The sequence below is a fragment of the Lissotriton helveticus genome, chromosome 9 (assembly GCF_964261635.1).
Source record: "Lissotriton helveticus chromosome 9, aLisHel1.1, whole genome shotgun sequence".
NCBI classification, from domain to species: domain Eukaryota; kingdom Metazoa; phylum Chordata; class Amphibia; order Caudata; family Salamandridae; genus Lissotriton; species Lissotriton helveticus.
In genome coordinates, this window is record NC_136070.1 from 495,039,088 (window position 1) to 495,060,292 (window position 21,205).

General features: G+C 42.5%; 1 protein-coding gene across 2 annotated transcripts in view; it reads right to left on the reverse strand.

The window, feature by feature from the left end:
- Positions 1–494: 494 nt before the first annotated feature.
- HIF1A (hypoxia inducible factor 1 subunit alpha) overlaps positions 495–21,205 on the reverse strand; it is a 273,305-nt gene continuing 252,594 nt past the window's right edge. For both annotated transcript variants that reach the window (XM_078660334.1, XM_078660333.1), the window contains exon 15: positions 495–1,868. In XM_078660334.1, the coding sequence (XP_078516460.1) occupies positions 1,717–1,868 (152 nt within the window). In that variant the 3' untranslated portion in view covers positions 495–1,716. The remainder of the gene's footprint in view (positions 1,869–21,205) is intronic.

Below are 21,205 nucleotides of genomic sequence, written 5' to 3' on the forward strand. Positions count from 1 at the left end.
TACCTAGAACAAACAACCCCAAACAACAATATGAAAATCTATAAAAGGTAAATAATAATTGTGTTTGTGCTTCTACAGGGTTCTTTCTGGTAAAGCAAAATTTGAAACTCCAAAACCTTCAAGCCCCAAACAAGGTCACATGTGCATTGTCACAGGCTGCGATTTTGGCACCTGTTAGTATACAAGAGAATTGAGTGCTTAAAATATAGAATTAACAGGTGATATGCACTGATTGATGGCGTAGACACACTGACAAATGAGCACACACAAACAAGTGGCTGACCAGCTTATGTTGATGTAATTAGTTTGAAAAGTAGGTTAGTATACAGTCATGGGGGTAGTTCAGATTACAGATTTTGTCCTTACCTCCCAAAACGTACTCTCTGGTCTCTGTAGTTTTGTTGGATACTTGTAAGTTTGGAAAATTGTTGAAGCAAATTTATAAAAAGGACTACTTAGAAAACCAGTAAAACAAGTGCTTTAGGAACATGTAGCCTGGTCCACGTATAATGTTTATTGATGTAATAAAACAATACAGTTAGTGTTAGATCCAACCACAAACGGGAAAAATGAATATAAAATAATTTGCACGATTGGTACAGTACAAAGAAAGGAGAAGATGTTCAGATGTGATGATACATGGCAAAATAAAGTCCTCTAAAAATATTTTCAGTCATTAAAATCTCTATGAAAAAATAAAAACATTAATAGCGACAGTGCATGAAACGAAACATCAAAAACTGAACAACTCAATGTACTATGCAGTTTCCTACCAATGCATAAACTGTTACAATCCGTTTGAAATATCACCTATTCCACGCAGGGTAAGCAGAACATTTATATTCAATATTAGTTATGCAACACTAGAATGCATTTTCACAACTGCAGGTAAGGTTTAAAGAGGTGGCACAGAAACTACATACTTTAGAAATGTAAATCTCTTTAAAAATGAAGAGATTTGACAGTAAATGCTGCTACTCCAGCTGAAATCTATCTTTTTTCACCGATTGCAAATAGTTCACAAATTCTTTCCGTAGTATCCACTACACAGCATTTTAAGAATAGTTTACATTACAGTGCGACAAACAATGACATACTCCATCCAGGCTTAACATGATTAGGCAAAAACTGAAACAAATGGAAAACGTTTAGTTTATTCCTTTTTGTAGCACTAGTCACAAATGCAGAGTATATTGCATGAGAACTGCTGGTATTTTTTGTTTTTCTTAAGAAAATATATATTGTGCGATTGAGGCTACAATGCACAGTGCGCAAAGCATTGTTTCTTCTGCAAAGGAAACCTAATACAACAGAACTTTTCTGAGGGCAGTACTGAGGAAAACAACACAATTCAGCGTAAGGAGTGCAGCATTTTTAGCTAAGTGGATATTTCACTGTTAAATATTTTATCAAGCATTTACTCCTTAGCCGAACAATAATGGAAGGTGCATTCACTGCTGATTTTAAAGTGTTTGTTTCAACTTAATGTGTCAAAGAAAATGACAATCCATGTGCATCAATGATTCTGTAAAATTTGGGTCTTAAAGACTGCCGAGAAAAGTAGACTGCGGATCAGAACTGAACTAACTCGAATAGTGCAGTATTGTAGCCAGGCCTCTAAGATCAGGTATAGAAAATATAAATAGACTGCTGCCTTAAGGGTGAGAAGGGAAGGGATGATGATTCATAAGTGTCCAAAAGCAGGATGATTAAAGATCAGTTAACCTGATCTAGAGCTCTAAGCAATTCCTCTCCCTGTAACAGATTTCTGTTGTCCTGTAAGGGTGCGTTGACTTCACAATCATAGCTGGTTAGATGGGGTAATTTACTGCCATCCACGGAATGCCCAAGAAGTCGACTTGTCATGTCTAAACAGGAAGAAAACAAAGGTTTATTTTTGACTTTATATCTAAAATCGAGACTCTTAAGAGGTTTTTGAAGTTTTTAAAAAACAAGAATTAAAAAAAAAACAAGAATTCATAAACATTCAAACCATTAAACATTCCTTCTGTAATAGAACAATGCAACTAAGAAGCTTTATTACATGACAAACTTTATTTGCATCTACTTAAGTTTATACATTGTAATGTATCGCTTCCATGTCATAAGACTTGCTCAATAGGCTTGGCTACGTTAGTCTATAAGTTATCCTTTAAAATGTAGTGGTCTAACTGACACAATCTCTTTACCTGAAAGTGTATGAATTTCGAAATGATCTAGTGAATGCCTCTGAGCTAAACAGATCTGTTTAGAATAGATTCCCTTCATTGTCCAGTCGGTATTTCAATCACTTAGAGAATGTAGACTGAAATCGAAAGTTGGTCTTTTTTCCAACATGTTATTGATTTTCGAATTGAACATGTGTGGGTTTTACAAGGATGTCAATCCAAATTCGGTAGTGTGCAAGTTATAATGTAATAACACATTTATGGATGGTAGGTAACAAAGCACTCTTGTGGCATGGTCTCATATTGCAGGGTGTGCAGTATGTATGTGGTGGTTTGGGAGGTGGGGAAGCGATGTTGGTGGATAGTGTGGTTTTCCAAGAGTGTTGGTCACAGTGGTGGGGATATTGAGTGTTTAAGAGCATTGAACAGAGTTTCCACTCAGCAGATGAGAGAGGTCATATTGCCCCTCCAAACAGCTCGTGTATTTGAAAGATCCTCGCCACGGTCATTATTCTCAATGTGTCTCTTCTCTGTCCGCCTCCATCATCCCCATTGCGTGATACATTCTGCGTGTCTTCTGCATCATAGTTTGTCAGTTCTTGCAAAAGCTCATCCCATGCTTGAACCATATGTTCAGCCTCCCTTTATCATGGTGGTCTCCATTCCCGAATTCCAGGTCATCTCTGTTGGCTAGTTTCAATGCCAGATGGATACATTTGCCCATGATGCTACTTTTACTTGCGGTCTTGTCAACCTGTCCCCGCCGCCCCAAAGCCACCACACAACTTTTTTCTTTATGGGAAATTACGTTTCTTTTTTAAAGGGAAAAATAATTCTCATATTTCATTTTTTTCAATGTAAAACCAATTTTTCCATTATTTATTTTGACTGAAAATGTTCATAAAGTTATGAGTTTCATGGCAAATTGGAGTCTTTTTGTCCACCTAAAATGGCTTCAAGTGTATTAAGATTTGCTTTTAAATCGCGGTCTTCAACTTTTTACTACTTATTGGTGGATAACGCTTTTTTCACACCTCAGGGTTCCTCCCAGCCCCTTATGTTATTCCACATGGCTGTGGTAATGTTTTTCCATGACACAAAACCTGCTAGTCAGAAAGGATGATGATGGCAGTTATTGTATGAGAGCTCTACTCCAGCCTATCACAATTTGAGTATGCAAAATTTCTAGTGGGCTCCAAAGTGGCCAGTTTCCAACCTTCCACCACACCTACTCACCTGTGCACAGCAGGTTTGGGCCAGAGCGTTTCCACTGCCTGAAACCTACGCATCACGCACAAAAACAGAGGTTAAATTTAGCACTTAAAATGGCCGTGCCCTAGTTAGCTTCGACGTGCGCGGTTTTCAGAGTTTTTTTGGTCTGGAGGGATTTGACTTACAATTGGGTACTCCTGAGCACTGTCATGGTGCAGGTCACCTCTGGGATATACCTAGATATCCTCAACCCCATTGGTTGTTGAATCCCCCTGTGTGAAATGTGCAAGTTACAACATAACAAAAAAATTATTTCAACCCTAATACAGGCAATCACATTTCGGGAAACAAAATACAAAAAGGTGACTTGCCGGATTGGCAAGTCATGACTTGATGGCCAAAACAACAGATATGTACAGAATTGTTAACTCTTTCGAACCAGCTCAGGGCCTTTTTTTTAGATAAATATATATATTTACTACTACTGAACGGATTTACTCAGAAAGCGTGCTTATTCTCTTGTGGTGCAAAGTTCTACTTTCATGCCAAGTTTGCAGCGGGTAGATGTGTAACATATCTTATAAGGGCCAAAATTAGAAACTGCTTGTTTTTACACCCAGCTAGCAGCAGATTTGTGTCCCATGGTGGATCTTCATGACGAATGACTGAGTAAGTGGATTGCAAAGTTTGGAGCAAATCAGTTTACGGAGTCAAAAGTTAACAAACAATTTATTTTCACCCGAAACACCTCCTGAGACATAATTACGCAGGGGCCACTTTGTTAATACAAAATAATATATATTACATATATACACAACACTTCCATGAGGAAGTAAAAGGCCGCACACCAGCAGTATTCTTCCAGTATATTAATTTATTCTTAAATCATTTTTCTTTTTCGCCACCACAGTCCAACCCACGCGTTTCGGTATATCCGTATACCTTGTTCACTGTGAACATCCTCCTCCACCCCTAAAGAAACTTTTTAGGTCTCGCTAGACGTAAGCAAAAGCGAAGCTTTTGCGTCTAGCGAGACAACTTATGTTGTTACTTTTCAGGGAATGAGGACAGCAAAGTGCCACGCGCATTTGCAGGCCGAGATTCGACCTCGTGAGCGCGCACGTCGTCACTCACGCATGCGCACAAAGAAAGCCATACAAACACTGCATATACACACACGCACCCCCCTTAAACATACACACGCGCACACAGACAGACGCACGCACAAACACACTCAAACAGACACACACACACGCGTACACCCCACCCCCACTCACCCCTCCTCTCACTCAACACACTTACCTGTTCTGGCGGTGCTCGGCGGCGGATCAGCATCTCGGGCGGCGGTAGCGCTTTGCGGGGCTCTCTCACCACATGAGAGCCCCGCCTTCCCCATGCGCCCGCCCGCTCTTCACCCGGTCCCCCATCTCGGGACCGGGACTCAATGCGGAGCCTTCGTGGCTCCTCGGGCAGCTCTCTCTGACTCTCGCCGCGATGGGGCGGGACTTCCGGTTGGGGCCGCGCTGTGATTGGCCGGCTTCCCAACCGCTTCCGGGTCGCGGGCAGCGCGGCGGGGATTTGTTTGTTTTGTATTTGGACCTTTATTTTGCAGCTGCTGTCTATGGAGGAGTTTTATTTTCACGTTACTCTTACGACTGGATTGTATGCCTTAATTTTGTGTGTTACAGTGTGTCTACTTTACTTGTTTATACGGCAAGCCAGACAGTGCAATACCAAGTAGGTACACAGCAGTTTCGGGACCCTCGACATTGTGAGTACAGGACTTCGTTCCTCATGTAGCCAATGTGCAACGTTTACCTCTAGACCTGCAGCTGAGAGCAGCAATTTTTAATCCTGCATATCAAATGTCTTTGTTTTCTGACCCGGAGAGACATTGGCAATAATCTCTCAACCGCAGCACTCCAGACGAGCAGTTCAGAGCGTTTTCTTTAAAAGAATGTATGGGTTTGTTTGTCTTCTCATATGCTATCCCTGTACACCTTAGTGTTTGACCACAGGACGAAAACACCATCCACACACCGTGGGGCTTGATAATGACACCTGTATGGGTAAGGTTTGTAAAAAAAAGTGATTTAATGTGCATGTCATTTTTGCTTAAGATGCCTACCAGGCACACCGTGACATAAGCTATTTTAAATCATGCATGGCTTACAGTGACCACTATTATCACAATGTAACAAGAGCAGTGTTCACATAGAGTATTCGTCGTTCTGACAGTTTACACAAGACCAGATGTGCACTTGTTCATAACAAATAGACTTAGTATGAACAGTACATGAGAAACCCACACATAGCATGCTTCGTACATGTATACTCAGGTATTCACCATGTTGTGACAGCATAAAACATGTTTGTCTGTTCCCACAGGTACCATGCATGTAGTATTATAGTACCAGTCTCGTGACAGTCATTTAGCCACCACTGTCGCATGCAAAGATATGTGCATGCAAGAATTATTTATCCATTTATAGTTTCACACCAGGGCAGGTATGGTTATTTTGTCCTGATGAATGCCCAGGACCATTTTTTGGCCGTAAGAATAGGGCAAAAACATATTGACAAAAGCATTTGCAATGCAATAGGTCTCGCATTTGCAAGAGTTTAAGCTATTTGCATTGTAAGTGACAATGCCTTTTATTTATGTTTTAAAAACCGACACAAAAAATAAACGGCATTGTCATTTAACAATGACAATAGCTCAAAGTTTCGCAAATGCGAGACCTATTGCATTGCAAATGCTTGTTTATTCTGCCTCCCACCATTGTTGTGTGTGAAAGAGTTTGATGATTTGATAAGTCACTTCCCGGGGAGGCTGCTTCTCCTCTGTGAGACTGTGCTCTTTCATTAGCATATCCCTGTGTCTGGTACAGCCAATGCTACGACGATGTCTGACCTTGGCTTGTGCCTTCTGATGTGAAGTTGATCCAGAGAGACTTTCTCTTCCTGCCAGTCTGGTGGTGTTCCTCTCAGGAGGTTTCCTCTGAATTGTAATGCTTCCATAGAAGTCACAGTTTCGTTGCATTTATCAACTGTTGAAGGGACCAAATATTACACAGCATGTGAATCCAAAAAAGATTCACGTTGCAAAACCTGCAGCTTTAGGGTTGTAAACTCAGATCAGACAGGGAGGCCTGCTAGCAACAATTCTATTTAATGTGTTTATTTACTACCTTGATTTACAGCTTTACGGTATTACAGTAGGTTGCGCTAAATTAAGCATAACGACCTCTTTGTGCAATATCTGCACAATGCTGCTGACAATTCTATTTTGCTGGCACGAATCATGAACTTGTTCCATCAACTTCTGGGTTTAAAATGTAAAATGCTATACAGAAGAAATCAGTTGTGAACAAAGTTAATTGCGAAATCGGGTTTGTCGGAAAGCCATATATTCCTAAGAAAATGAGTCTAAATAATACAGCCCTGGATAGAGAAAGTGAATTTGTAGATTTGGGAATATGTTTTAATCACAAAGGCAATAAGTCTTCTCAAATGGTAAAAGTAAATTTATAATCTGAAACTCAGTACATTTATTGGCCTCTTAATGAGAAGTTAGGTGATCGATTTACCGGGGGTAAAGTGGGGTGGGGGGGTAAAGTGTGGTGGGGTGGCATTTGTTGGGTTGCGAGGTAATACATTAATTGGTCTTTTCTTCAAAATAACTTTCTTAGAAGATTATGTTGGCTAACTAGATCAAATTCTGATAAAGTCAGGGCAGATTGCGGATGACGACATCTTCACAATGGGAGGGTCAGCAGGAGAGGAAAAATTCCCTAGGTTTCAGCAAGGCTAACCTGAGACAGAACGACCAGAGTTTAAGCAGTATGGGGGTAGTCAAATCTTTTCCTGCAATGAGCTTTGTGGACCAAGACCAAAGATCTTGAATGAAAAAGATAGGCAAAGGCTCTGCTGGCCCAGAGCAGACCAAAGCTGCAGAATCTAATAGACTATCAACACACTCATAGCTGGAGCCAGCATTCACTGGGTTGAATTAGAAATAGTCTAGGACCAGAAGTGACTACTACTGGCTACTACTTTTTTTTAGTTCAAAGGTCTCTTGCTAGAGGGGAGAGCAGACTTAATAGGTGTGGAGGGAATACAGTAGGAATACACCAGACAAAGGAGCTTGGAATTAAACTTGTGAAGGAATATACAAAACGTGTCTTTCACAAAACTCACAGGTGAGAGAAGAGCTGAAATATAGGTCATGCTCAGAGCCTGGCCAAAATGATGGAAGCAGGGTATTTCTTCATTCACTCATTTGTCTTTTTTCGCCCTGAAATGTATTTCACCACTATTAATGAAACTGGAAATTGTTCTGAGACAAAAGTCTACATAATGAGGCATCTTCCTCACATTCTAAACTAGAGAGAACAAAGGTGTTTAGGATCCACAAAAAGTACTGGCACATGTGGAGGGGAGAGGAAAGCATGGTAACACAAAGAAAGCAGACTCACACTTGCCCTGTCGGGACAACTATCTATCACATGTGCAGGGTGCTCTTGTAGTAGAGGTGTGGAATCCCTATAGCCCGTCGCCCAGGACATATTGTTTGGTGTCAAGGACTACAAGTTTTCATGTGTATTTTGTCATTGGTGCAAGTAGGCCTAACTCCTATCAGCACAACCCCTCTGGCTTCCAGTATATATTACCACATTATGGTTCAGGTAGCGGCATTGTCTGCAGGTAAGGTCATTTTTGTGTTCCTATGTTAATGCTGTTCGAACTTTTATTTATGGTTCATTAATGTAAAGCCATCATTATTAGGGTGAGCATTCTAAGGCAAGGTTGTAAGCTCAGACTGCACTTCTGACAGCGATTCCAGGAGAACTATGTGTACACATATTTTCAAAGTTTAGCAGTATGAGGCTATGTATAATGCCCCCAAAATGCGCTCTGATTAGATGCAAATATTTGCAGAAGCTTGAAAGCAAGACGGATGATTCTTTGCTTTCAAAATAAAATGTTCACAAAAAAATGCCACTAGGAAAAAAACATTTTGCTAAACTACTGTAAATCTTTAGGTACCATTTCTTTACAGCATCATTTATAAAAATGTGTTAATGCATTCTGGTATTTCCCAAAAACATTCCTAATGGAAAATCAGAGGAACCAGTTTCAACAAGGTTATGGGAAACATAAAAATAAACACATATTGGCAAAGTCAGTACGTCTGAAATTGGTGGTCAGCCTTTTCATTTTGTCAATGTGTGTCTTTTTTGGCATGGTTTTTGTAAAACCTTATTGTCGTGGAAGCTGCCGGGCCCTCGCCACTAACCAGCATTGGCAAACAGCAAAAAAAAAAAACTTTGGTCTCAAAGCACAGATTGCCATATTCGTTCCTGGCACTGAACAAAACTACTTTGTGTGCCAATATGCTACTTGTGAAGGAGCAGAATGCTGTCACTCAGAGTGAAACCAGAGAGAGCTAGAATTTTAATAAACACAAAAGGTCTTGGTTAATTCCAGACCTAATTAGGGGCCCAATTATTAAAGAAATCTCATAAGTGCACCCATGGTGTATGTCCTTGCATTAGTGTAGATTTACGGCTTTCATGAATTCACAAGAATCTACAGGTCAAAAAATCGTAGTCCTTGAACATTTTTTAACTGCATTTTAGCACAAGCAAACATGCATGTGTGAATCTGCTCATTCGAAAATCTGTTGAGCGGTTTGCAAGTTCACTTTTCCCAACCCTGGAAGAAGTTTTACATTCGTCATTGTCATGAGTAAATTTCCAACCTTTCTCATTATGGGAAAAAATTAGAGAAGAGCTGGTGAAAACCCTTAAAACATGCAGTTTAGTAGGTTTGCACAGACTCAAAAGGGCATTCCAATACTGGAACTATTGCTTACCACTAGCTTCAACCCCAGTATGTAGATCTGCGGAAAGATGGCAAAATACGGGAATTTATAGTATTCAAACCCTGCTATGGTATAAGCCCTGAATAATCAGAGCTTTTATTTAATGAGATTGCTGCCATGATTTGTCACTACACTACATGGTACGAAAGGGACAAGTGGATTTTGTAACAGGGCAAGTAAATTTATGTAGCAACCTGCCCCATGGACAAGTAGATATTTTATTAAATTCCACACCCCTGTTCTAGCTAGTTCTAGGTCTGAGCTAATAGTGCTCAACTACCTTTCAACTGCCTTTGAGAGCCTGAGACTGACTTGGGACATGAACCCCTGTGCAGATCTTTACTTCCTTTAGTTTAGCAGGAGTAGGTGGAATCTGGAACTTTTATTGTTTGGGTATTTTTGTGCTCAGGTTACAAGCCTGGATTGCTCTTCCACAGCCTTCCTCCTTCATGGTGTGTATTTGTTCAGCAGTAGACAGTATAACATAGATTTTCTGAAAATGTATTTTTTTTACTGCCTTTGTCGCCGATTTCCAGTCTTGCCTTTTTTTTTATAGTGTACTCATTCCACAGCATCTCTGCTTGACGCATGTCACTGTATGGATTATTGGGCCTTCTCTTCAGTTGCATGTTTTCCATTGGTTTAAACAGTGATGTCATTAGTTGAGTTAGCACCACAACTGAGGTTCCAAGTGGGTGTGCTGCCTACTGTACCACACCAGTGGGAAGAAACTACTCCCTACCACACCTCGTTTATCCTACAATGGCCACTAGGTGCCTTTAGTGAGGCATAAGATAAATGTTCATCTAATAGGCAAGTAAATGATCTGATCTCAGTGGCATACTGACAAGTTGTTTTGGTCCTCCTTCTTGTGGCAGTAGTCTCAGAACGAAACAGTTACTTTCTTGGTAGGAGTAGTTTTGCAGCTTTAAGTATCTTCTGGATTCACATGCTGTGCATCATTCCGCCATGTAGTGGCTAGGTCTGAAAAGTGTCCTTGTAGTCTCATTTTTAGGTCTTGCCTAGGCAGTGCTTGCTCGCTCTTTGAGACAGGCTGTATTCAGGATGCAGGCATAAGCCACGCCCACTTTCTGCTAATCTTTTAAATTGGCTCCAGTGAGACAGGCTGTATTCAGGATGCAGGCATAAGCCACGCCCACTTTCTGCTAATCTTTTAAATTGGCTCCTGTCCCTGTCATTCGTAAAGGGTGGGTTTTCATTGGTCAATAGGCTTAGTAGTCCCTTCTTAGTACCACCTTTTCTCTTCTTGTAACCTCCCATAAGGACACCCCATGTTACATGTGTTGTTACTCAGTAGGCTTTAATTACAGCCTCTGAGCACCATTTTCTTAAATAGGTTTGTGCAGGCAGGACACTCCCTCAACCGCTTGTTTTGCAGTTGTAGAACGAACACGACCGGAAACCATAGTAGTGATTTATGTAAGCACCAGTTCTCTAGTTAGAGTGGCAGCTTGCGGTGCTTGTTCTTTAATAGTGGTTGTGCGTCTTTTTGTTTCAAACTTGTTCTTTATCAATGGCGGCCGCGCGTCTTTTCTTTTGTTGCATGCGACCGCCTAACTCAACGCTTGTGGCTGTACAGCATCCACTGCGAGCTCTGCACTGAGCCAAAGCACAAAACCGTTCAAAACTACGCCACAGCGAGGACACCAGCATCACAGGCAGGGCGCACGCACTGCATGGTGGGAAGGAACACAGCTCCAAAAGCTCACACCCCGGAGCCGGAAGCAAACCCATATTGATATCCTCTTCAAAAAAGCTGCATATCCTAGTTACACCCGAAGTCTCGCAGTACGTAATAGATATTTTATATTCCGTTACATTAGTATCATACAATTGACCCCAGCAAAATAAAAAAATCCTAAAGTGGCCATCAATGTCGTTTTGCCTGTACCTATTCAACACTGACCATTCTTTTTGGTGTCACTTTTACCCTACCAAAATGGCCTCCATGTTGTTTAACATGATGTGTGAGACACGTCCAATTACTTGCCTCTTAGTAACTACGTCATATAGGTTCCTCCTTCACTCACTCTGCGCGCGCAGCTCTTTGCTCCTCAATGGACTCAACTGCCATATGGATTTAACTGCTGTTCAAAGTACGTTCATCCAATATTGTTTATTTACTAGAAGCCTGCATCCGATCACATAGTATTTTAATTTTCTTACCGTATTTCTGTTTCAGACGTTCCTCTTTTTTTCTGTTTTCTCCGCACATGTATTCTCTTCAAAGGGGCACCTTGCTTTCCCCTAACACCATGGGTTCCATTGCTGAGGCCTAGAGCACCTCCTCGACATTAATTGTAATAATTACCGCTCACACGCTCTTCATAAGTTAAGCTTTTTGTTACATCTAAAGTCCCGGCTGAACACGGAGAGCAGCAAACAAGCAACTCTCTGCAGGGCCTTACACACGTACCATGTCTACAATTTAACATGATATCACAATACCATTTGCAAGTACAATGTGGTACAGTTAAGTAAAAGCACAAGGGACAATCAGTAAATAACACGTTATAATTTACATCAAAACACCATGCAGCGTGTGCAGCCCCCCCCCCACGCCCGTGTTTTTTTTCTGAGCTAAAGAGAGCATAGTAGAATAATTTGGTGCTCCACCTACTTACAAAGCCCGACAGATGCCATAAAACCACAAGCCTTGCCTGTGCATCTCCCATTTCCTCTCCTACCAGCTGATTAAACTAAATAGTATTTAAGGATAAGGATGTAGGAACATTAAGTAGCTTACCCACGCACTAGCAAACATGCAGCATTACTAAAATCAGCATGTACAGCTTTTATTTTGTCAGCACGTTAATTTTACTTTATGCGGCAGCATTCCTAACTTCCATTCCTAGGCTGCATTTCTACAGACACACGCTGCAACTTTATGCCCTTTCCCCGAGCATTTTTTTCCCAGCCAGCATATTACATTTGCCTCGCCTCCCTCCATTTCCCATTTTTAAGTTCTCCAGCGCCGAGAGGTCATACAAATGGCAGTAACACTATGCAAATGTCATGACTTCACTGCATAAAAAAATAAAAAATAAAAAAAACTGCCATTTTTAACACCAAAAGCTCTAACTTATACAAATGCAAGACCTATTTTTTGTGGGCTTCGTTGATTATTTGCATTTACACCCCACCGTGCATGACATCAACATGCGTGACATCAGAAGTATGCCCCGGAAATCCCTCGACATAGTCGCCATCCTCAGATTATTTTTCTTACTCTGATTGACAGTAATCTCTTGAGTGGAGTTTCTATATGCAACTCATAGTTCATTGGTGAATCTGAAACAATTTTCAAGCTGCAAAACTACTACATGTAAGTAACCATTTCTATTTTCAGGGTGAATTTTTTCTGGCTTCACATGATGTGCATTGATTACAAAGCATTTTTCTTACATGTGGTTTGGTTGGGTTCTTTAGAATGGGTATTTGCAAACAAATGTTTCTGTTTGCTTTGCCTCACTTCTGCCTTCCTGTTGATCTGAATGCCCATGCAGTATTGTTTTGTCGATTGTATATCAATGACCATGTAGCAGCTGCACAAATATCCTCTAATGCTATGCTGCGTAAGACAGCGAGTCTTGCTCCTTTTTTCCACATTGATTGCACCTTTGGCTTTTCGGTCAGTTACACTCTTGGGTTTTCGGTCACTTACTCCCACTGCCCATGGGACATTCCCATGAGGTCTTAGCACCATGTCTGAGCCCATTGTAGGGCTATCAAGATCAGGTTGACTTGTTCCTGTCTGCACTTTTGGATCACATTTGGTGTCAGTGGAATCAGTGAAAAGGCATAAAAATCTCCCTGACCAATTTATCAACAGTTTTATATCAAAGTGGGTATGGTCCTAATGCAACAACTAGAAAGGGCCTTCTACCAGAATCAACAAGAAGATCAAGTCATCACTTTTACATTACACAATACTTATGTTGCAAACCATGAAACAATCATATGGTCCGGAGTATTTATTTACTCAATTATTAATATTATTTCACTGAGCATAGTTATTTGTGTTTGTGTTTAGAGCAAGGGAGACATTAACATTCAAACAGTGAACCATAAGTTTTACAGTTAACAAAAACATTACAATGCACATAATACATAAACTTCAAATCCAGTCATGGTTTCAGAAAGAGAGAAAACGCAACCTAAGCAGTAATTTGTTAACCACTTTAACCCCTTACCCGCGGCCGGAATTCTGCTCCTGTGCAGCACATTTCGATCGCGGGCGTGGTCATGACGGCCCCCAGCCGTCATCAGCACACGAGCACTGTGTGCCATGACGGCCGGGGGGCGTCATCAGCATGGAAGGGGTTAAAATCCAAGTTACACGGTTGCTACCAGAGGGAACACAAAGGGATAACCTTATTTATAAAAACAATTATTCTCTCTGATGAATCCAAAAAAGGTGTCCCACTGGTGAAAGGTGCCGACGTGTTTCAAACCCCAACAAACTTTATGGAATTCTCATCAGGGCTGTGACTGGGTATAATCTAAATAAACAGAAAAAAAAGAAATTGAGTTGGAGCTAGCCCACCCCAAAATTTTATTAGCTAAATGTTATCAAACTAAAATGCAAATTCTTCCTGTGTTGAATAATTGAAAGAAGCCGGTGTTGAAGTTTCTGTACACAAGGCTAAACTTAACTTCGTTCTATGGAGTAAGAAATTAGTTGTTTCAAATACATGTGTCTGTAAAACCACGGCTTGTTTCAATGAAGGGTAAATCGGCATCAGGACTTACTTTTCTTAAAGAGCTAAGCAGTTGTGATTCTAATAAACAATGTCCAGGTCACAAAGTATCAAGATTTCTGTAAGCAAAAAATTTGACAATAAGACCAACTTATTGCGTGTGTGTATATTGATCAAATCTGAAGGTTAGGTGAATTGCCGCTGCATCACTTACTTTTATTTCATGGGCGTAGCAATTGACCAATGTCCAGGTAACATATCAGGATTTCTATAAATGATACATTTCAAAGTCAGACCGACTATTAGCATGTTACCAAGTCTGTAAGTTAAACCGGCAGCGTCTGCTGTCATTCGCTGCATTTCCAGAAATTCTGGAATTCCCCTCGTCAAAACGCAAAGTTGTGGAATGCCGGCGTTCCGGTACTTAATCCTTCGAGACCCGAGCCAGGTCTCTTGCATTCTGGGCTTTGAAGTTTCAAAACGGATTTCCCTGAATTAGTTGTGTGTACGTAGTGGCACAGATTTTCAAGAATGCAACAAATGTACCAGTTATTAAAAGAAATGTGACAATTCAGGAGAGCGCACTTCATGCGCAATGTTCATCAAATCCGACCTTTTTCTGACAATTCATTGAATACATGGATGGTGCGGTTGTATTTCAAAATAAAGTACGCTTCTGGTCTTAGAAGTGTTGATTGAATATCGCCTCCTCCGGAGTTCGATTTTACGGCACATAAAACAGTCCACTTAAATTCTCTCTCAGAATGATTTCTTTCAATGAAGTGTTTGACCATCGGTGCTGAGACCACCTTCATTTTGATTATAGATCGGTGTTTCACAATGCGCTGTCTGACCTCTTGGTTAGTTTTACCAACAAAGATGTTGGCACCGCCTATAATGATATACACCACATTCTTAGTCTTACAATTCGTAAAGTCTCTCAGTGAGCATGTGATACTGTTGTGAGTAAAGTCTGTTCCTTTCACAGTTGTTTCGCACGCAGAGCAATTACCACATTTATGGTGACCTACAAGAGGTTGTAGGTTCCATTGTGATCATGTCTTTTTTTTCTGGGGACACAATCTGATAAAATTATTTGTTGACCTATACTCGCATTTTTCTTCATTGCGAAGAGTGGTGGTGGTAATGGATGGTCCAAATTTGACATCAAGTGGCAATTTTATAAAATGATCTGACAATTTTGGATCACATTTGCATCAACAGGGCATTCCCCAGTGACTCTGGGTGGTAGAACTGGGATGCAAAGCTTAGGCATATCGTGTTTTTGTATTTTGCGAAACATTCTACTTGCGGAGTCCTCCAGATCTGGAAAGTCTGCCTTGGCACTTCTTGTTTTAGTTCCCACTCGTGCATGGTGTTTGCTTTCCTGCTGAGCCTGTTCGCTTCTGTGTTTTCTTTTCCTGACAGTTGTATTGCTATTACTGATACCTTTTTCGCTATAGCCCATCTCCATATCTCATGAGCCAAGGATGATAGCGGGTAGGATCTTGTCCCACCTTTTTTTCCTTTCAAGTACTGCATCGTCGTTGTGTTGTTCGTTTGAATTAAGATCGTCCTTCTCGTCAAATGTTTCTGGAAAGCTTTTAGTGCGTCCTCCTTGTCAAATGTTTCTGGAAAGCCTTTAGTGCCAGAAACACCATCTTCAGCTCCAGATGTTCTTTTTGCATTGGCTTGTCTTTTCTTTCACCAGCTAGTCGTCCTAATATGTGTACATGTGTATTCAATGATGCCATAGGTGTGCTGCTACCACAGCTAAGCATTTTGTTTACACTCCTGGTGCAGATTGTACTCCGTAAGGTAACACTTTGAATTGGTAGTGTGTCTTGTTCACTACAAGTCTGAGAAACTGTCTGTGGCGTTTGGTTACTGGTGTGCGCAGATAGGCATCCTTGAGTTCAATGGTTGCTATGTATTCTACCTCTTTTCAGGGAAATGACCTGTAGCGCGGTCATCTTGACTTTTTGAGTTTTATTGACTCATTTAGTGATCGCAGGTCCAGTATTGGTCTCAATGTTTTGCTCTTCCACTTCTTGCTATACTTGTTGTTGTGCGGCTATTTTTACCTTCTTTCACCTTGGTGGTTACATTGGAGGTGACTGTTCGCTCTATGCAATAATCCGTGTTTTATGCTATTTAGCATCCATTCTAACAAGAATCCTCTGCATCTTCCTCCTACTGGTGACTTGTGGGCAGTCACTTGGTAGAACGACCTTCCCCTTTCGAAGTTCCGCCTCCTCCGCACCAGCTAAAAGACTGGCTGGAGCTTGAGCGGTGCTGCCATTGTGGGACAGTGATGGGTTCACTTCGCTGGCCTCTAAAGTCTGTGTTGGATTGTGTGATTAAATAGCTCCTTTTGTAGAGGTCGCCCTCTTTTCCTGGACCATGCCTTCCCTAAAGGTGCAGAGCTATGTCTACCATCTCTCCAAATAGGCCGTCTCCTGTAAATGCATTTTGCAGGTGGCTTACTGGACTTCTTGCTTAAAAGCGGAGATTCCCAGCCAAGCGCGTCTGGGCAAGGCTGTGGCTGTGAAGAGCGGTCTACTAGCTGTGTCTGTGACATCGAGCATGAGTTTTAGGCATGTGTTAGCAAATGTCTTGCCCTCCTGCAACACTGCGCTTGCTCTCTTCTGGAGCTTTTCTGGGAGATGTTCCATTGGCTCCTCCATCTCGTCCCACTTTTGGTGAGCATATCTATTCAGCAAGGCAATGGACTTTGCTATCCATCACTGTGTTGCTGCTGACCTTTCCATTTTGCTCCCCACCAGGTCCATTCTCTTGCCGTCCTTGTTTGGAGGTGTTCGTGTAGACATGGGTGTATTAGATCTTTCCTGTGCTATTGACACAATGAGGGTGTCTGCTAGCACTTTTCCCCTGATGTAAAGAGGGTCCCTTGATGAGAAGCGGTACTTCTCTATCCTTGGTGTTATTGCCTTAGACGCAGCTGGTTATTTGAAAGCCTCTCTGTACTGGTCTAGCATGCTTGGGAGCATTGGAAAAAACCGTTTTCTCTTTTGTTCCGGTAACCTGCTTTTGATTATTCTTCCTTCAGTTGCACTCTGTAGGTGCCTGCAGCCTTCTTTACTACTGCATGGATGGTTTTGATGTATAAGACCCCCCCCCCCCCCCCCCCCTTCATCTGGTGAGTCTGAATAGATGTCTTAACAGTTATCGGTTGTTTTCTTTATGCGCGAGAGGCCCTCTTGCTGTTAACACCTCCAGGTCGAAGAACTCCTGCTCCAACTCTTCTTGTAGATCTGGGGTAGCAGGCTGTTCTAGCTACTCAGTTTCCTCTGCTTCCACCTGCTTTTTCAGTGGAATTCTGTAACCCTGCAGCGAGTCATTGAATTCATCTTTTTAATAAGGGCTAGGAGCTTGACCGCAAAATGCTTTTTTTTATGCTCTACCCAAGCGATTCTTTGTTCTTTGAGCTCCACTTCATCTCTTTGTTTCATCATCGATGCTGAGAAACTGACATTGAATGCTCCAGTGGTTTTCGGCATTGATGCGGCGTCACTCCATGATGTTGACATGGTTCCAGTCTGCGCAGACAGCATCAAGCTGGGTTTCACCATCTCCCTTCTATGCCTTTGATCCTCTGGAGGTCACAGCAGGTTTCAAGGGTTTATCTCCATCGGTGTCCCTTGTCTTGGACCATGTTGCTCCATTAGGCTTCACCCTGCCCTCCGGCGTCAACGATTTTAGCCTCATTGGCAGTTTCTTTGAGTCCAAGGTCTTTAATTTGACCGTGTCTCAGCTCTGAGGGAATACTTTTTCTGAGAGTTCCTCCCTAAACACATTTCTGTGGCTCTTACAGGTTTAGCTCTTGATGCTCTTGAGTTTCGGGTCTTCCCCTTGGGCCTCCTCAGTCTCTAGGATGTCTTTGTCGCTTTACAGGCCCAGGTCTTTAAAAGACTCCAGCTTTCTCTGTGGTGATGCAGTCACGCAGTGTGCCCTGACCGCTTCACCCTTGCGTTGATGGTCTGGTGCAAGTACTCTGAGCACGCCGAGCAGTCCTCTACGCTGTGGTCTTTAGGTAGACTGAGATTACAGACCTTGTGAGTGTCCTTCTGTGTGTACTGGTGGTGACATGTGGGGCAGTATTTAAAGGGGGCATGCTCCATGCCACTTTCTCATTCTCCAGCCACATAGTCTTTTTGCGTCTGTCACATTGGTTTTCCTAAATCCTCTTCCCTACATTGCAATTTTCAGAAGAAAAAAACAGACCCTACTGTGGAAAAAAGAATATGAAAATGGCGACTTAGTCAAGGGATTTCTGGGGCATACATCTGTCTATTACAGATACATCATTACCGAAGGTAAGTAACTTGTTCATATGAAAGAGACAGTTAGTTGTAGATTCCTTACCTTAGAATAGATATCCCAGTACCAACCCCGGAGAAGTGTCTGCGAACCAAGTTCACACCAGAAAATCCTAGAGGACTGAATGGGCAAAATAGCCGTCCCTCCAGACTTGTCTGTCCAAACAGTAATGTCTGGTGAACATGTGCAAAGATGCCCACGTGGCTGCAGATGTCAAGAAGTGGAACTCTACGAACTCTACGTGCTAATGCAGTGGTTGCTGCCGTAGCTCTAGAAAAATGAGCATGCAGACCCACTGGAGGTTCCTTTTGCGCTAAAGCGTAGCAGATCTTTAGTTAAAGGACAACCCATCGAGAGGTAGTACGCTTTTAAACAGCCCATTTTGGCACCTGCATTGCCAACGAAAAGTTGATCATATACCCGGGAGTCCTTTGTGCGGTCAAGGTACAAAGCGCACGTTTAGGTTCCAGATGGTGGAGTCTCTCTACCTCCTTGGAAGGGTGAAGCGGTGGGAAAAAAGGTGGACAAAGTGATAGTTTGTCCAATGTGAAATGGTGAAACCACTTTAGGTAGGAACAAAGTCCGCGTCCTAAGCACCACTTTGTCTAGACGCACAGAGAAGAAAGGAGGCTTAGAAGATAGAGCCTGAAGCGCACTCACTCTGTGAGCAGAGGTGATTGCAACAAAGAAAACAGTTTTCAGAGTGAGAAGCCTAAGAGGACAGATATGAAGAGGCTCGAAGGGAGCACACATAAGATGAGTTAAAACAAGGTTCAAGTCCCACTGGGGCATTATGAAGGAAGAAAGAGATGAATAATGCCCTTAAAGAATCTATTTACAGTAGGAGACTTGAATAATGGCTAATCTGGTAGCCAAAGGAAAGCAGAAATAGCTGCAAGGTACCCTTTAAGAGTGCCCAGGGCAGAAGGTAGATACAAAAGGACCTCTGAAAGAAGAGCAGAGATGGAGATCCGCAGCCTTTGCTACGTACCATGCCACAAACTGGTTCTATCGACAGGTGTATACCGTTTTCGTGGAGGGACGCCTGGCTGCCAAGATGACATTACAGACTTCAGGTGGAAGGTCAAGTGCTGTCGACTGTCGCTGCTCAATCTCCACGCAACGAGGTGGAGGCTGGACAGGTTCGGGTGAAGAACCGTCCCCTGCTGCTATGACAAAAGATCTTCCCAAAGGGGCAATCTGATTGGAGGATCGATGGCCATGCTAAAGAACTCGGGGTGACAGACTCTTTGTGCCACAAGATTAACTTGGGCCCAGTCGCGCTTTATCTTCTTTAGAACTCTGGGCAGAAGTGGTACAGGTGGAAAGGTGTATAGGAGGCTGCAACTCCACTCACAACGAAAAGAGTATCCGAGCGAGAGCCGCCTTGGAAGCTCAAACGTGCAAAATTGCTGACATGGAGAGTTCTTTTTGGCAGCGAACAGATCTAACCAAGGTACTCTCCACTGCTTAAAGAGACCTTGCACTACCTCAGAGTGAAGACGCCATTTGTGATTGGCCAGGCACCGACGGCTGAGTTTGTCCACCCTGGCGTTCTGGGAACTTGCCAGGTGTTGAACCACCAGGGACATGCCCTGATGTTCCAGCCATGTCCAAAGGCAAAGAGCCTCTTGACAGCTTCAACAACCCCTCCCCGCCCTGTTTGTTGCAGTACCACATGGCGGTGGTGTTGTCTGTGAACACCTGCCGCACCTTCGCTTTGAGAGAGGGAAGAAATGCTTTCAGAGCCAGGCAGATCGCCCGGAGCTCCAAGCTAAAAACCGTCCAAGAAAACTGTTTGAGTTAGTCAGAACACAATCCAAAGAGCAACCCCAGACAATCAGCTCCATGGACGTTACTCCTTCCTGCGAAGACTTCTCTGCCTTCTTTATCCAAAAAACTGAGAGAATAAGAAGCGATCTCCTCAATGACGCTATCCTGTACTCCAACCCCCGACACACAGCAGTGCCTCAACCAAAGAACAATGCTACTTGGTCATCCTTTGACACTTACTCCGTAGAAGAAATTGGCAGACTGCTCAGCGCCTTGAAACCTTCCAATCACCTCTCTGACCCCCTTCCTGCTAACGCTGTAAAAGACTTTTCCCCTTGGCTTCTCCCACTCTGGTCTAAGATTATCAATAGCTCTCTTCAACAAGGATCCATCCCCAACGCCCTCAAAGTAGGGCAAGTCACACCGCTACTAAAAAAAACAACAGCAGACCCCACTGATCTAAACAATTACCGCCCAATTACAAACATTCCCACTCTCGCTAAACTGTTGGAAAAATGTGTACAACTACAACTGACTAAACACATAGATAAGTTTGATCTCCTAAACGCTCATCAGTCAGGCTTCCGAGCAGGGCACAGTACCGAAACTGCCATGACTCACATAGTGGACGATGCCCTCCAAATCCTAGACCAAAACGATACCTGCCTCCTCATCCTTCTGGATCTCTCCTCAGCATTCGATACAGTTAAACATGAGAACTTACTCGAACTGTTAAACACAAGAATGGGCATATCTGGGACTGTTCTAAAGTGGTTCACCTCATTTCTACACAACCGGACACAAAGAATCAAAAGCAACAACCTGCTGTCCTCTCCGGTACCTGTATCGCTAGGCGTCCCTCAAGGATCCTCCCTCTCCCCAACACTGTTCAACCTAGTTATGGAACCTCTCACTACGTTGCTACAGGCATCTAAGGTGCACCTTCACATGTATGCCGACGACACCCAACTTTATCTCAAAATACAATCTCCCAAGGACATCATGCTGCTGAACACCACGATCAGAAACACCCAATCCTGGCTTGCTGAGAATTACCTCAAACTCAATGCTCTGAAGACCGAGTTCCTACTGATTTCACCTCC